General features: G+C 35.9%; 1 protein-coding gene across 1 annotated transcript; it reads right to left on the bottom strand.

Moving 5' to 3' along the window:
* Positions 1 to 15,231: 15,231 nt before the first annotated feature.
* On the bottom strand, positions 15,232 to 15,897 carry LOC142163881 (uncharacterized). Its single transcript, XM_075221035.1, has one exon. It carries the CDS (start codon positions 15,895 to 15,897, stop codon positions 15,232 to 15,234), a length of 666 nt encoding a protein of 221 aa, XP_075077136.1.
* Positions 15,898 to 19,025: the final 3,128 nt, after the last annotated feature.

The following is a 19,025-nucleotide window of genomic DNA, read 5'->3' as shown; positions in this document are numbered from 1 at the left end:
CAAGTGCTACATTGTCAAATAAGCATGTGAGAGTAGATAAACAAATGTATGAGTGGATTAACAATGAAAGAGGTGACATGTTATAACAACTCACGTAAAGGCATGAAAAGAGTCAACAATGAAAGGTATAACATGCACATATAGGCAGTGTACCCACTCGTCACCTTGCGTACACAGCTTTTACATAACACAAATAGCACAATCAACCCAAATCCTAAGGGGTAGTTCCCCCACACAAAGTTAGGCAATATATTTACCTCAAACAAGCCAAATCAATCCCCTAGTAAGTCTTTTTTCGCGAAAATTAAACTCCGGACGGCCCGAATCTAGCCAAAATAACTTAATACCATAAATACATATCATATGATACTATTAGAATAATAAAATTGCAATCTTTAAAGAAAAAAGTCAGCCTCGGGCCCGCATTTTGGAACCCGACCAAACTTATAAAATTCGTACACCCATTCAATAACGAGTCCAACCATACTAAAATTATCCAATTCCAACCTTCAAATCCTCAATTTATAAGTTTAGGAAGTTTTCACAAAATTTCCCAATATTCCAACTCAAAACACTAATTAAATGATAAAAAAATGGATTCATGAATAATAACTTATACAAAGGATAGTCTCTGTAAGAAGGACCAAAGCGCACTGAAAGAACCTACCGGTTCAAATCCGATTAAAAACTTACCCCGATCAAATCCTTGAAAATCCCTTCCAAAATCGCCCAAACCGGGCTCTCTAACTCAAAAGATGAAAAATAACTCTAACCCTCGATCTAGCCCCTTTTCTGCCCAGCTATTCCGCAACAGCAGCTGCTCTGCGGCTCTGCACCTGTGAAAACTCCATCACTGGTGCGGCCTTAACTAACCCAGGGACTTTCTGCTTCTGCACTGCTTCTGTAGCACAAAACGTGCATCTGCACTTCTGCGGTCAAGGTTTGCTTTTGCGCTTCCACTTCTGCAGAAGATGACCGCAAATACGGTCTCTCACTGCTCACCCAAAGTCCGCTTCTGCAGATGGGTAGTCGCTTCTACGGGTGCGCACCTACACCTAACTGTCCGCACCAACGATCTTCCCTATGGCCAACTTCCTTCATTTCTACGATCACCCAGCTGCACCTGCGACCAAGCCCATCGCATGTGTGATGACACCAGAACATTAGCTGTAACGACACTTTTTCCTAAGTCCCAAAATGGACCAGAATCAATCTGAATCATGCCCGGGGCCCCCGGGACCCCGTCCAAACATACCATCAAGTTCCAAAAAACATAACGAACCTACTCGAGGCCTAAAATCACATCAAACAACATCAAATCTACGAACTGCACCCCATTTCGAGCCTATTAAGTCAATGAATATGCAACTTCTAAAACCAATGCCGAAGCACATTGAACCAACTCTGATTGATCTCAAATTTTGCACACAAGTCATAAATGACACAATGGACTTATTTCAACTCCCAGAACCGAACTCCAGATCCAATATTCGTAAAAGAAACTCTTGGGCAAACTTCTCAACTTTCCAACTTTCGCCAATTTAAGCCAAAACGACTTACGGACCTCCAAATCAATATTCAGACACACTCCTAAGTCCAAAATCACCATACAAAGCTATCAGAATCATTAAAACTCCATTCTGGAGTCATCTACATAAAATTCAAACTCCGATCAACTCTTTCAACTTAAACTTCCAATCTTGGGACTAAATGTCCCAATTCACTCCGAAACTCACCTGAAGCTAAACCAACGACCCCAGAAAGTCACATAAACAAAATTTAACATAGAGGAGGCAGTAAATAGGGGAATGGGGCTATCAAACAACCAGACCTCAATTTGAGGTCAAAATCTCAATTTTATAAAATCCTTAATTCTACTCAAAACCCCTAATTCCTACCTTAAATTCATGGATTTGATATTAGAATTTCATGAAAATAGTTAAAATTGATTGAAAACTAGTTAAATATGCTTACCAATGAATTTGAGAAGAAAAAACTCTTCAAAAATCACATCTAGAGTGTTTAGAGTTGCGAAATAGTGTAAAATGAGCAAAGTCCCGATTTCCCCCTCTTTTACCTAGCTGCAGACGTTGCAATTGAGATGGACACATTTGTGATCAGTGCATCAAATTGTCAGACATCGCAAATACGACAAAAATCTTGCAAATATGATTAGCACCTCCATCGCATATGCGAGTTGAGCTTCAAATTTGCGAAACTTCTAGCCCCCCAGCTCCAAGTTGCAAAAGCGACTCCAAGGTCGCAAATATGATCACCCACAGTCCGCAAATGCAACCATATCTTCGCATTTGTGAAGTCAACAGCCCTCCCTAGATATCGCATTTGCGAGTCCGACTTTGCAAAAGTGGGATTCACAATTGCGAACAGGTCATCGCAAATGCAAGAGCTGCAGACTTGAAACACCAGCATAATGCATCAAAAATCCCAAAACTATTCTGCAATGCACCCGAAACTCACACGAGCCCCCAGGGCTCCAAACGAAACATGCACACAAGTGTAATAACATTATACAAACTCGTTCGCTAACTCAAATCATCAAAATAACATCAAATAACAGGAATTGATCATCAAAACTCAAGATTTCAACTTGAAAACTCAATTTTCACAATCTTTCACGTAATGTGCTGAAATGCGCTCTAGTCACTCGGGACCCCAACCGAACCTGCGTCCAAGTCCAAAAACATCATACGAACCTATCAAAATTGTCAAAATACCTATCCGATGTCGTTTACCAAAAATATTGACCATGGTCAATACAAACCTTATTTTAAGTCAAAAATCACTTTTTCTTCAAAATTTTACCTAAAGGCTTTCTGAAAAAGCGACACGGACCACGTACGTAAATCAAGAAATATCAGATGAAGCTGTTAGAGGTTTTAGAATACATAAATTAAGGTTAGTACTCAAAACAACCTATCGGGTCGTTACATTTTGTTTTTGCACATTTTGCTAAAAACATTTGCCCACTCGAATTTCGTTATTTTCGGGTATTATTTGGGTAACACATTAGAAAATCATGGAATTGCTGGGATCGTGTTCTTGCTGGTAAAACCCAAACTTTATGGGGATTCCACTGATTATCTGTCGAACTAGAGGGCTACTTGATCAACGAGTTGTACCCAGGCTTCAAGAGGTTATAACCTATATAACTTTGTATGTGCTAGTTGTCTAAATTACATGTGATTTTGATACTGGGATTGCTTTTATTACATATAACAATCCAACAATCTAATCAGGTTTTTGCAAGAAGTTAGACCGATCATATTAGGATGTCTTTTTCTTATAGATAAACAGAAACTTTATTGAAATAACAGTCCAGTAGGACGTGCAACACAAACAAACTTGAGCTGCTACCGAAACGGAGACGAAGAGGTAAGACCATGAATCAGAGAGGAACATATCACTTATTCTTCCATTAGGGATATATGTAAGAAAAATCCAACAATCCTAGATAAGATAGAAAGTTATAAGGAAGGTGGATAATCTTCAACTTCCTATAAAGTGAATCTGCCTAGAGCAAGCCAGGTCAGGAAATAAAGCTAATTGAGATTATTACTACTCGGAACTGAGCGTACCACGTCGTTACAGAGCTTAGCAAACACAGAGTGGGAGTAGTAATAAAAAAATGTAAGTTCATATCTTTAGCATATTAGACTATCTAAAAGTTTATATTTTTAGCATTATATCCAACATCAAGGGGATGTATCAAATCCAATATACTCCTTCCGTTAACTTTTACTTGTCCACTTCTAAAAATATATCTTCACTTTTATTTGTTCACTATATTAAATCAAGAAAAATAATTTTTTTCCTGTTTTATCCTTATCATTAACTACTTATTCCCCCAAATCATTTCCCAAGACTTTTGAAAATACTATCATCATTATGGGTAAAATAATAAATATATATTTATTATTTGTATCGTTCAATATTACCAGATGAGTCTCTTTTAGTTATAAAGACCCATTTGGAACCTATAGTAGAGGCTCCCTTTGGTAATTCAACGAGATCCCAGACTTTATTTTTAGCCATAGATTCTAGCTCTTCTTTCATGGAATCATACCAAAGTGTAGAGTCTTCTCCACTCATGGCTTGTGAAACGAGTATGGATCTTCTTTTAGTCCAACATCATAATCAGACTCTTGGAGATATACAACATAGTCACTAGAAATTGTTGGTTTTCGAACTTTTGAGGATTTTCTTACTCCCACTATTTCAGACACTTCTTTATTGGGTTCAGATAAAGCGGGTTGATCTTCATGTGGCTCCTCAAGTGGTGGTGGATCTTGAACCTTTTTTTTGTTCAGATAATTCATGAGAATTTTTCTAAGCAACATTCAAGTTCCCAATATATAAAGGTACCATAGGTGGTTCCCTTGTTTCTTCCAATTCCACCCTTTGAGTCAAACCATTCTCACTTTCTTCATGTTCCTCAAGAAATTTAGCGTTTCTAGCTTTAAAGGTTTAGGAGAATGAGAAAGACAATAAAACCTGAATCCCTTAGAGTTAACTACATAGCCTATAAAATACCCACTTATTGTTCTTTCATCCAACTTCTTTAGTTATGGGTTATTAACCCTCACTTTAGTTGGACATTCCAAAACATATAAATGATTTAAATTAGGTTTCCATCCTTTTCATAACTCAAAAGTTGTCTTGGGGATAGCCTTGGATGGAACCTTATTTAAAATATATACACGGCGGTTTTTAAGGCTTCACTCCATAAGGATAAAGGTAAACTTGATCTGCTAATCATGCTTCTTACCATGTCCATTAATGTCCGGTTCCATCTTTCTGCCACACCATTTTGTCGTGATGTTCCTGACATGGTATATTGGGCAATTATACCTTCTCTTTCAAGGAACTCAGTAATGGACCCTTAATTTGTCCCTTATCTGTGTACCTATCATAATATTCTCCACCCCTATCAGATTTTACAATTTTGTTGAGCACCAATTTTCTCTACGTCTGTTTTGTAAACTTTAAAAGCATCAAGTGCTTTTGATTTGTTAAAGAGAAAATAGAGATACATATATCTTGAATAGTCATCAATAAATGAGATAAAATATCTCTCACCATTCAAGCAAGGGGTAGGAAAAGGTCTACAGATGTCTGTATGTATGATCTCAAGCAATTGAGAACTCCTTTTGGCACATTTAGTTGATTTATTGGTCTGCTTACCCTTTATGTAGTCCACAAAAGTGCTAAAGTTAGAAAAATCAAGAGCTTTTAGGACTCTATAATTAACTAGTCTTTTGATTCTTTTGATAGAGATGTGTCCCAATCTCTTGTGCCAAAGACTTGATGAGTTCTCATTGATAATACATCGCTTCATGCCAATTTCTTTGTCATGCAAGGTTAAAACATTAAATTCAAATGTGGGGTCTAGCTCAAGTTTATATAAATTTCTATTCAAATTTCCAAAACCAATAACTTTATTATCTTTCAAAAGTTTCATAGAAGGATATTGAAAATTCAAATCATATCCACTAAAAGATAGTCTTGAAAGAGAAATTAAATTTCTAGAATAGTCTAGAACATAAAAGGTATTTTCTAAATCTAAGTGAAAACCATCTTTCAAAATGAGCCTATAAGTCCCCACGCCTTCCACACATGAACGCATCCTATTTCCAGAATAGATGTATTGTTCACTTCCTATTGGCTTCCTCTGAGTTAGAACGCCCCGCATGATTTTGGCAATGTGAATTGTAGCACTAGAATCAATCCACCATGTATTATAAGAAATTTCAGTAAATTTAGATTCATAACATACAAAGTTAAAATTACCTTTCTTCTCAAGTCATTTCTTATATTTCAGGCAATCCTTCTTCCAGTGTCCCTTTTTCTTACAAAAACGGCAAGTATCTTTGTCAAAGGTGCTTTTCTTCTTCTTCATGGGAACACTTTTGCCCTTCCTTGCATTTATCTTACCATGAGTCACCATATTAACACTTTCAGGTGTCTCATGCTTCAACCCCTCTTTATGTTGAACACACATGGTCAAGAGTTTATTGATTGATCATTTATCATTATGTGTGTTGTAAGAAATCTTGAACGGACCATATTCCGCAGAAAGTGAGTTGAGAATGAAATGCACAAGAAATGGTTCAGACATATCAACCTCAAGGGACTTGAGTTTAGCAGCAATGTCTCTCATCTCCATAATATGCTCACGCACTGTACGACTTTTGTCGAAAGTCATACTTGAGATCTTCTTCATAAGGGTGCTGGCCAATGCCTTGTCAGAGCTTACAAATTGTTCATCAATTGCCTTCATGTAAGCTTAGACCTTATCGCTATTAGGGATAGAACCCTTAATGCTTTGGCTTATGTGGGCTTTGATGAGCATTAAACTTAAGCGATTAGATCACTACCACGCTCATAATTAGCCTTATCCTCTAGCGTACTTGATTTCGTGCAAATGGGTGGTTCTTCCACACTGAGTGACAAGTGCAGATACGAGCACCCTAAAGTGAGAAGGACTTTATTCTTCCATTTTGCATAATTGTTACCAGAAAGCATTGGAATTCGAGCATTCTCATTAAAAATAGCAGTAGGAAAAGCTGTAAAGACTGCAAAACAAGGATACACATACATAAGCTATAAAGTACAATCCATTAAAAGGTAAATCGAGTAAAACACCGATTCTTAGTAAATTCTAGACTTTCCTATGGGCAGAGAGTGCAACCCATGCATAGAATTTACTAACATTATTAGAGTAGTAAACCAAAATACATAAAAAAATTATCCGTACCTGTGGGCATATGATAATTTTAACTTAAAAGTTTACTATCTCATTCCAATTAATCTCACCAAAATGGTTACCTCCCAGTAGGGCCGAGTTACTATTTTAATAAGATAACTGGACTAAATAGAAGCCATTATAACTTTTAATTACTAAACTTTACGTGATTAAATAACTAAATTTCTTTTATATTAAGTACTCAAGATTCTATGGTTACTCCTAAATACATCACATAAAAGAAAACTTAAATGATATCTCAAAATAACTAACCGTAATTAATCAGCTTAAACAAGATGTTGATTAACTTTTGAATGGACATACTTGATATAGGCTTAAGCCATATTACCCAAGGTTAATTCTTATAATTAAACTAACTACTTTATATAGTGGCAAAGCAAATAGAATTAATCGTATTTTTTTCTATTCAATCGCACAAACAGTAGGCTTTATCCCTTTTAAACCTTTGCTCTTATTTTAATGGTCAAACGCATTCAACATAAATAAAATAAACAATACATGCAAGCATATTAATCTGCCACCGAAAACTAAAGGACACCCTTGTAGGTAGTCTCAACTTCAAAATAAAATTTCTAAAACTGTCACAGCCCAAAACTCATCCCGTCGTGATGGCGCCTATCGTGAATCTAGGCTAGCCTTAACTCAACGCAACCCAAAACCACAATACTAAAACTGGATCATTTCCGAAAAAACTCTTATCATTTTAAATAAATTATTTATGACATAAAATAAAGATTCATATTATGATACAACCATCCCAAAACTAGGGTGTCACGGAGTACATGAGCGTCTAAGGTGAATACATAGTCTATTAAAGTGTCTAAATGGGCAACTGCAATACAACTGAAAATGAGAAGGAGAGCCAAGGCCAACGAACACCATGCAGATACCTCTACAAACTCCACAGCCTGTAACCTCAATCACCGAATGCCACTGGGGCCAAAAGCACCTAGATCTATACACAAGGTGCGGGGGTAATGTGAGTACACCAACTCAGTAAGTAACAAGTCCAACCTGTAGACTGACAGGTAGTGACAAACTCAACCTCATCAAAGGTAACAGAAATAATGTACAGTAAACGTAGGCATGCTTTCAATTAAATAAACAGCTCGAACAGTGAAACAGAGCAGGTATATACAAGGTAAGGAAGTGTAATCTCTGCTACGTCTACATGCCAATGCACATGCTGCATGAAATGCACCATGCTGAGTGCCTCATATGCCCACAATCTCACATGCTCGTCCACTCAGTACTGTATATGGCACATATGGCCCAGGAAGATCCATCCCGGAATATATACATCTCTGACAGCAGTCACTCAGTACTGAGGAAGGCCATTCCAGCCTATGGAGAAGATCCATCTCCAGATAATAACAATAACAACCTCACAACCACTCGGTACAGTATATGGCTCAAGAGGCCCAGGGAAGATCCATCCTGGAATATATACACATTACTGACAATAGTCATCCAATACCGAGGAAGGCTATTCCATCCCTATAGAGAAGATCCATCTTCGTTGACGGTGTCCAGGATGTTGGTTACCGCTATCGCTTTTAAGCTTGCTTCTCCTTTTCCTGCCACTGTTAGTTTATGTAAAGCTAGAAAAAGATGACTATCCTTTTTTATGATCTAGATGAAACTAAAATTTTAATTAAAGATCTCCCCTCAGACGACGCCAAATTGTTTGACCAAAAAGTATTAAACCTTTTGATTAAATCAATTAATGAAGAGAAGAGGAGTGAATCTTAGTTAAGGATAATAAATCTAGACCAAATGACAGATAAATTAGGTAAAATGAAAGACGTTGGTTAATATGTTTGAGTCAATTAAATGCTCATAAATGCAACAACATAATGCGCAATCAATTTAAGTAAATGCAATCGGCATAATCATAGGAAGTTGCTACCCAATTATTGAGATCTTCCGGAAAGCTTCTTTCTTGGTTAACCAGTGTGGAAAGAAGCGAGATATGAGATGATTAAGGAATCTCTTAACCTTGTCAATGCAGAATAACGGTGTATACTTCAGCAATGCAATCAATGAATAAGACCTTTTTTAGTATATTCTCTTAGATAAATCTTTTACAAAGTGTTCTTTTACCTTTTTCGGATCCCCTTTTCTTTACTGACTCTTCTTATTTATAAGGGATAGTCTCCCAAGAAACCCTAAAAAGTACAACATAAAGAATATTCGAAAAACATATTCTTAGTGTCTCCCCCTAAGCTTAATCTATCGTTAACATCTCATTTCGACTGACCGTTCTTGGTCGTCGTCCTTTATCACGACGACCATCAGGCATAATGGCAAGATAACTCGTTCCTCTTCTTGCTCGGTTGCTGTCGTGGTTGCCAAATTTGGACCCATACAGTTTCCACATTATTAGCAGGAGTTAGTCCACTGTTCACATGAAATACTAAAAGTAGTCGAGAAGAATTTGTACAAGGTACTCTGCAGTTTAGGTACAGAACAAACCAATACTCCTAATATACAAATTTAGAGTTTTAACTTCTAGGATAGTTTAGAAAAATCTTACGCTATCGTGATACAGTAACTATAAATAACTGTTCATAATAAGTGAAACTAGTAACTTGGCGAAATAACACTAGAAACAAACATGTAACCTGGGACAACCTACTTAGCTAAGCTTAATATCAAGCAGGAAGGACAGGGACTGAGAAGTAAGGATCCACCACCGTCACCTCATTCTGTGGCCACAACTCTTGGTTGCCATTGCAAAACCACTCGTAAATTGCTTTGGCCTTTCTCAGAATGTAGGAGATTGAAGAATAAGCAGTCACCATCAACAATGATGAGCTGCTTTCAGCTTGCTGCTTCTTGCGCTTTAACCCTTTTCTTTGTTTCAATAACTGATTCTTTAACTCCATATTGATTGGCTGACAACAAAAGATAAATGGTCGGTAATATAGGTTGATTGATAATAAAATGAATTGAAAAGAATTGTGATGTTGGAATACTGAGGACTGAGATATGTCTTATGATTAACTATGTTCTAAACTTCCTGGTGGTTTTTATAGGAAGGAATGGCTTTAAGAGGATTTATTACAACTTATTTCATGGGAATTGGGTACATATATCTTCACGTGAACGTAACAGGGGTTGTGCTTTCATTTTCATTTGGTGGCCAATGTTGGCAATAGTTTTGGCGATTTGTTTTGGGAGAACGTGAAATTGTGGTGTTACAAAAGTTTCATTTTGATGTTGATTTTCTATATGAAAAATACCATTCATAAGTAGTTGGGTTTTGGGTAAATACTTTCTTGCTTGAAAATACAATTAGTTGTCTACAGAGAATAATTGGTAGTGGTTTAAGGGACCTTTTCATAATCAAGACTTTCTGAAGTCACATTGCGGTGATCGTTAAATTTGAAGGAGACATTACGGGAAAGAAGTACGTTTTGGTTATTTTGAGGCTCACTGGGCACAAATACACGTGCTGAAAGTGTTTTACCTATATGGATATAGACAGAGACGACTTATCCGTCCAATTTTTATCCCATTTTTAGTAGATAATATGGATAAATAACTGTTATTTTTATGCATATTGCCACCACTAGTAACATGTGATAATTAAAATGACGTAAAAGATCATCATGACATTAGGAACAAGTGATTGTCTACGATCCTATTTTGAGCCAACACCTGAGGCTGTCAAATGTCAATTATATAAAAAGTGTTCTTCAAAACTCAAAATTAATGTTCATACAATTATAACACCTTAGCAAGTGGCTGGTTCTTGATTTCATGAGTGACCTCATCGACTGGGGAAGGGCAACTGAAATAGAATTGTGCAGCAACTTAAGTACCAAATCTTGGACCACCTCAACTATAAATAGCACTGTATGCTTACGACATTCTTCTATTTGAAATTGCCAAAATAAATGTCATATTTATACTACATCTTTTTACAGATGTTCCCGTATTGTAGGCTTATAGAAAGAAAAACTTTTGAAGTAGCTATAAAAGACCATTTTCACATGCCGTTCAAATGATTTTACAGTTATTTACAAACTTATTTTTTTTAGCCAAAAAATAATGAACTGGATCACAAGAGTTTATTATACGCACCTAAATATGCGTGTGAGGAAGCTTTGTGGTTGCTGGTAACTTTTACCGAATCATTATTTCAATGTCCTCGATCTTACCACTTTCTTGTCTAAAGCATATTGAAAATAAAAATTAATACACTCCTATTAATTAAAGTGCTGAAAGAAGGAAAAAATTGATAATTTAGCTAGAACAGAAGGCGACGGGTAACCAATCACTTTCTCAAAATTTAGAGTGATATATATGTTTCCTAAACATCAAGATCGACGAAGATTAATTTAACGAGGAATAGAGATTTAAGTCGGTGATTATGTGAGACATGACTGAATTTTATGCCATAAATAGGCATTGTGTCATTGTATTCTTTTTCAACATTGGATGTGTATAAAAAACAAGCGTCAAGTGATCAATACCAAATTAACTTTCATGAGATCTATTGGATTTAACAACATAAGAGGCACATAAGATTGGTCTGAAAAGTATATTGTAATTCCTTATTGCCCCCACTTCAAGATAGCTACTTTTAACATACAAAAGTGCTTTTCAAGAATTCAGTCTTTTATCTAGCATTGATAATTATATATATGCTCAACTTAGGATATATTAAACACATTATAAATCGTGGAAGGTCCAATGCATAAAACTTTGAGACGAGATTTAATCCCGTCTTGTTTAACCAAAAAATATTTTTTGTGGTTAAAGTTAATATTAAAGAAAATCAGATTTTTAATAACCAATTTTACTTCACTTTTCCAAAAATATGAAAATAAAACAAGTAATTGAAATGATAAATAAAGGAAAGAAATTTTATTGATGATCGCTGTTTTCTCTCCAGAATTATGGATCGGAATCTTCAATCAAGCAGAAATAAAAATAAAAGACTGATTGCATATATTTAAGAATATTCAGATGATCGTACAAAATAAGGTAAGGGTCCTTATATAAGGATACACAGCTCTAACGGCTCCCTTGCTTAATTTTTACCTTTTACTAACATTAACTGTATTAATTGCTCGTTACTAAATCTACTCGTAACAGTTATTGTAATAATAGGTGATCGCGCATAATCAGGGATAATGCTCATCCCATATTTATGAATCTTCCCCTTTGAATAATTAAGTATTCCGCGTATCTTTAGGGTCTAATGTTATCATATGGTACGGGCTTGCTTTTTGCCTATCATCTAAAATGATTAGTAAAACTTAAATGAACAAAGTAAAAAATGAACTTTTATGATACCTGACCGTGGGAATTAACTCCTTCTGAAGTAATACTTCTTCAAATGGACTGCATTCTAATGGGATGATGCATTCTAATACTGATTTTTACAAAAGTTGGAAAATTAAATGAATTACTTCAGCACCCTATCATCCTTCCCAATTTTGACTCAGCTTTCCTGCATTTGCCACCTGTGTTGATCGAAATACTTTCTTGAGGACAAAGTCCTCAATCGTAAAATATCTTAGGTTTGCCTTCCTGTTGTAATATCGTTCGATCCTCTGCTTTTATGCTGCCATCCGAATCAAAGCTGCTTCCCTTCTCTCTTCTATCAAATCTAAATTTGTACGAAGTACTTCTTCATTTGACGCTTCATTTGTATGCGTTTACCTTGTAATTGGTTCTCCCTATCAACTGGAATTAAGGCCTCAGTCCCATAAAGGAGCGAGAGTGTTGTTTCTTTTGTGCTTATTTTTGTCGTTGTTCGGTAATTCCATAATACCCCCTGTAATACTTCTGGCCACTTGACCTTTGATTCTTCTAATCGCTTCTTTAGATTGTTGAATTTGATCTTATTTGTTGACTCAACTTGTCCGTTAGCTGCAGGATGATAGGGTGTTGAAGTAATTCATTTAATTTTTCGACTTTTGGAAAAATCAGTAACTTTTGAACCTATGAACTGCGGCCCATTATCGCACACGATTTCTCTTGGGACTCCAAATCGACATATTATATTTCTCCAAATGAAGTCCATAATTTTTTTTCTCGTACCTGTTTAAAGGCACTTGCTTCTACCCACTTTAAAAAATAATTCGTTAGAATTAACAAAAATTGTACCTTTCCTTTGGCTTGAGGTAAAGGACTTACGATATTCATCCCCCACTTCATAAATGGCCACGATGATATGATTGAATGGAGCAATTCCGCTGGTCCAGGCATGATATTTTCATATCACTGGCACTTATCGTACCTTGTTAAAAAAAATTCCGCTTCCTTCCATTTTTTGCCAATATTACCCTGCTCTTATTAGTGTTTCCACCAACGATATTACCCCAGTATGATTGCCACAATGTCCCTCGTGCACTTCTCTCATCACATATTCAGTTTGTAATGGTCCAAAGAATCGTGCTAAAGGTCCTCCAAACATCTTACAATGCAAATTCCCTTTAATTACGCAATACTGAGCAGCTTTCAATCGTAGCAATTGGGATTTCTTTTTATCCTCAAGTAAAATTTCATATTGCAAGTAATTCAGAAACTCGTTTCTGTAATCCCAAGTTAAATTATTGAAATTTACCTCATTCTTGGTTTGATCAAGGGCTAAATGGATCAAGTGCACCACAATTGCATTCTTAGCATTTGACACATCAGCCATGGACCCCAGATTTGCCAATGCATCAGCTTCTGTGTTTTCTTCCCTGTGTATTTGGATAGATTTCCATGTCTAGAACTGCCTTAATAACTCTCGTACCTTTTCCAGGTATTTATGCATTTGTGTTTCTCTTGCCATGTAATTCCCTTTTTTTTTGGTTTACTACCAGATGCGAATCACTTTTGATTTCGATTTGTTCAATCACAATCTCACTCGTGAGTTCTAAACCTACAATCACATCTTCATATTGTGCCTCATTATTAGTAACTTTCTTAATGTTATAATTAATGCTAATGCAAGTTTCTCTAAATGAGGATACTGTATATCGACATCTAATAAAGGTTTACTAACATAATAGATTGGAGATTGCTTACCCTTGTCTTCACGTACCAACATCGCGCTTACTGCCATTTCTGACACAGCTAAGGAAATAAACAATCTTTCTATGTCCCTAGATTTTTCTAACAGGGGCAGTCTCGATAAATATGACTTCAAATCCTTCAAAGCTTGTTGACATTCATCAGTCCATTCAAATTGATTTTGCTTTTTCAATATTGAAAAGAATCAAAAATATTTTTCTGAAAATTTGGATATAAACTTTTCTAAAGATGCTACTCTACCTGTTAATCTCTATATCTCTTTTTTGCTTATAAGTACATATGGTATTTCCTCAATTAATTTGATATGGGCGGGATTCACTCCAATTTCCATGTTAGAAATAAGAAATCTCAAAAATTTACTTGAAGCGATACCAAAGGCACACTTTTCTGGGTTTAGCTTCATGTTATACTTTCAGAAAATTTCGATGGTTTCAGCCAAGTATTGGAAATAGTCCCCTACTTGTCGTGATTTGACTAAGATATCGTTAATGTAAACCTCCTTGGTTTTCCCAAGTGTTCTTTAAAATATTTTTGTCACCAACCTTTGCTATGCTGCTCCAGTATTTTTCAAACTGAATGGCATAACCTTGTAGCAATAAGTCCCCCCTATATGTAATAAACAAAGTTTTTTCCTCATCTAGAGGATCCATATTGTTTTGATTATAACCAGATGTGCATCTAAAAAACTTAAAAATTCATGATCTGCAGTAGAATCAATTAATTGATCTATATGCGGTAAAAGAAACAAATATTTAGGGCAAGCTTTGTTTAATTTGATATGATCTACAAAAATTCGCCATTTCCCATTCTTTTTTGGAACTACGACATTATTAGCTAACCAGTCAGGGTACTTTACCTCTCGAATTGAACCAATTACTTGATTTTTAAATGCTCCTTGCATCCTTTGTTTTTGACAGGTGGGTGCAATAGGTTCTCATTCAGCTTCTTAGTCATTACCTTCGATGATGTACCTGTCATGTCTGAATGCGACCAAGCAAAACAATTGGCGTTAGCACATAAAAATTTAATTAACTTATCTTTCATTTCCAAGTTCAAGTTTGTTCCGATGTAATCTTTTCTATCAGTCTAGTGGACGAATAATATAACTTTGAGATCCTTCGTGGCTTGTTTTCATATTCTCATTTTCCTCTGGCTCATGAATCATATCAGGCCTTGAATCTATATCAACTTGATTTTTTGGACTTTTGGTTGAGGTAGGCACTGAATTATCCTCAATTGAGTTCTTTATTTTCTATTTCATACCTCAATCCTCGGATGTTGCACTAGCAATTGCACTGAGTTAATATCTTGTGATGCTTGTTGATCTCCCCTGATTTTATGGATTCCCTACTGTGATGGGAACTTAATGACCTGATGCAACATTGACGGGACTGCATCTATGTCATGAATCACGACCTTCCCAAGATTATGTTATAGGCCATGTCTGCATCTACCACATGGAATTTAGTGTCTTTTTTGACACCTTCTGCAAATGTAGCTAATATGATTTCTCCTTTTGTGACGACACTTGTATTATCGAACCCAGACAATGACCGTGACTTTGCTATGATTCGATCATTTTCTTGTATCTCATTCACTACTCTTAGTAGAATGACATTTACTGAGCTACCTGGGTCAATCAAAACTCGTTTAACATTAGTATCATGGACACGTAGAGATATTACCAGTGTATCATTGTGAGGAATGATCAAGCCATCCGTGTCTTCGTCATCAAACATTATGTTGTCTTCTTCCAAAACCTGACGAACCTGTTTTTCGTGGGTAACGGTAACCTTGGATGTCTTTGTTGCTTCCATATACGTTACCCCATTAACTTCTTCAACCCCAGTTATAACATTTACTGTTCTCTTTTGTGACAGGGGCTTTGGTGGTTCTTTCCTATTTTTCATATAAGATTGTTTTCCTTGTTCACTGAGCAGATCGGTGAGATAGCCTTGTTTCAATAGATACTCATCTTCTTCCTGTAGAAGCCTAAAATCTAATGTTCTATGGCCATGATCATTGTGAAACTCGCACCAAAATTCCTGACTCCTTTTGCTGGGATCTGGCCCCATCTCCTTTGGTCATCGTACCTTATCACCCATTCCTCTTAGAACAACTACCAATTCTAATGTACTAACGTTGAAATTATATTCTCCTATTCTTTCTTGAGATTTTGAATCATTGCTTCTGGCTATATCCCGCTCCTTTTTGAATCGGGAGGAAGAACTTGTCTCCTTTTGTTTCGATCTTGGATCAAACTGTGCGTATTCTTGTTTAGATCGGGAATCTCGTCCTAGAGGTCCTGTATAAGGCTCGTGCCTGTTCTTACCAGACCTCTTTTATATTTCTGAATGTTTAGATCCGTGCCTTTCTTATACCTTTGGCTGGGTAATCGTATCTTCTTTTATTTGTAACTTCGTACTGTATATGTTGTACAAGTCATTTCAAGTAGTTATAGGAAACTCTCGTAGACTTTCTATCAATATTCTCGTGGCCTCTAAACTTTTTTATTCAAATTACTTGCAAATGTCAAAGCTGCCCAGTTATTAGGTACTCATGGTAACGTTATCCTTTCCCGTTGGAATCTATCCACGAATTCCCTGAGCAATTCCGTGTTTTTCTGTTTTATTTCGAAGCTATCTTCCATCCTCTTTTTCTATTTTTGGGGATCCTGAATGTGCTATTATAAATGAATTTACAAGCTCAGCAAAAGAGTTGATAGAATTTTCAGGTAAGAGTGAGTACCATGTTAATGCCCCTTTCGTGAGGGTTTTGCCAAAAAATTTCACCAAAACTGATTCAATTTCCTGCTTGGTCAGGTCATTGCCCTTTACTCCCGTGGTAAATGCGGTGACATGGTCTCGTGGGTCATTGGTCCCATCATAATTAGGAATATCAGACATTTTGAACTTTTTGGAAATTGACAAGGTGTCGCACTTAGCTTCCAAGGCTGTTGTGAATATTTGTCAATATATACTCCTTTAATCATCAGTGGTACTCCAGGTGTCAGTTCTATCCGCTCATTTTATTCCTTGAGCTGTTTCCGCAAGGTTAGCACCAAACTCCTGATCCTTAGTTTATGAATTTGTTTAGTATTTCTCCACTTCCTGAGTTGTCTGGTGAAAAAATAGGCATGACATGTGGATCAACAATATGATAACGGGTGGCATCTATAGCGCGTCATAAAAAAGATGATGAGGCGCTGATAAAACACCCATGGTATTTTATGAAAGAAGGCACCGTACCTGATAGCTGGGAAAGAAGAAATAGGCACGAGATGCATGAGCACCATAAAAGGGGAAGATTCATGAATCAGTTATAAATATGAAAAGGGAATCAACATTATCGCTGATTATGTGAGATCACCTATTATGACCATAACAGTTACAAGTATATTTAATAATAGGTAATTAATGTAGTAAATATTAGTAACGGGTAAGAATTAAGCAAAGTAACCGTTACAGTTGTGTATCCTTATATAAGGGCTCTTACCTTATTTTGTACGATCATCTGAATATTCTCAAATATATGCAATCAGTCTTTTACTTTTATTTCTACTTGATTGAAGATTCCGATCCATAATTCTGGGGAGAAAACAGTGACCATCAATAAGATTTTTTTCCTTCATTTATCATTTCAATTGCTTGTTTTATTCTCTCATTTTTGGAAATGTGAAGTAAATTTGGTTATTAAAAACCCGATTTTCTTTATTATTGACTTTGACAACAAAAAATATTTTTTTGTTAAACAAATTGATTCCGTTGCTGGGAATCTAATAATCTGTTCACTTTTTAAATTATATTTTTAGCAACAAAGCATGTCTACTACTAACGAAATTGATCAGGTGGGTGGGAGAGGACAACAAGGTGGAACTCCACCACACCACACACCCACATCGACTCCACAACGCTCATGAAAAAGTTCATCTGAAAGGTCTGCTACTCGTACTGATAGGCAAAATGCAGGTGAACAAGCCAATGAGCAAGATAATTTGAAGTAGATGATTACACAATACGTTAGTGAAGCTTTGCGTGTGGGTTTTTCAATATTGTGCAGACTCCTCCACCAGTAAATACAACTCTAGAAAACCACGCCTTATCCCTTAATACTATCATGCATGCAATATCTTTTCTTTTTTCATCACCAATCACCACTCACCACTATATAATATCAAGATCCACAGAGAGTTGATGAAGTTATAATTTTTACAGAATATAAAATTTAAATTTCTAAACTTGCCCGAGAATGGTTTTTGCAAAGGTAAACGATCTGGAAAGTCGATTGTTATATCTTTGGATATATAAATGTACATGATCGTTTTGTCAAAAACTTAAATATGTAGAAAAATGCTTCTTTCTATATACATCTTTAATATAATATGATGAACATGTACTTATGGATGCTACTAGATAAACCTGCTTAAGAGAAAATAAATTTCTTTTGGGGACATGTGATAACTAAAATGACCAAAAAGATCATCATAACATTAGGAACATATGAGTGTCTGTGATCCTATTTTGAGCCAACACCTGAGGCTTTCAAATGTTAATTCAATAAAAAGTGGTCCTCAAAATTAATTTCCATACAATTAGAACACCTAAGCAAGTGGTTGGTTATAGATTTCATGAGTGACCTCATCCACTGGGGAAGGGTAACTTGAATAGAATTGTACAGCAACTTAAGCACCAAAATTTGGACCACCTCAACTATAAATAGAACTGAATGCTTACTATATTCTTCTTGCTGAAATTGCCAAAATAAATGTCACATTTATACTACATCTATTTACGGATGATATTATTATTAGAAATTTACCGTCTCTTCTAGAGATTTCTAGTGTGACGCACATATAAAATAATAAATTATTTACTTTGTATCCTAAAGGAAATAATATATCAGATAATATTCTGTAGTTATGCATATATGGTAGTTTCTTTGATGAAAAGAAATTACCATATATTATAAGTCCCTAGGGTAATTATAATTTATGGAGAAGTTTCTAGGGCTAAAATATTTGCCTAAGAGTCCCTAGCCTACCTATAAATACGCCTGTGACTCCATCATTCTGGCATCCTATGATAGGCACATGCTAGAAGGCTCCCTAGGTTTTCTGTCAAGATTCTTCCAAGGTGACTCTATGATACTTGAACATCTATGACTGAAGGTATATTCCTTGTTTAATTTCCGCTGCAACGACTCT

This window comes from Nicotiana tabacum, chromosome 1 (genome assembly GCF_000715075.1).
Source record: "Nicotiana tabacum cultivar K326 chromosome 1, ASM71507v2, whole genome shotgun sequence".
Classification (NCBI taxonomy): Eukaryota; Viridiplantae; Streptophyta; class Magnoliopsida; order Solanales; family Solanaceae; genus Nicotiana; species Nicotiana tabacum.
This window is presented reverse-complemented; position numbering and strand designations above follow the sequence as displayed.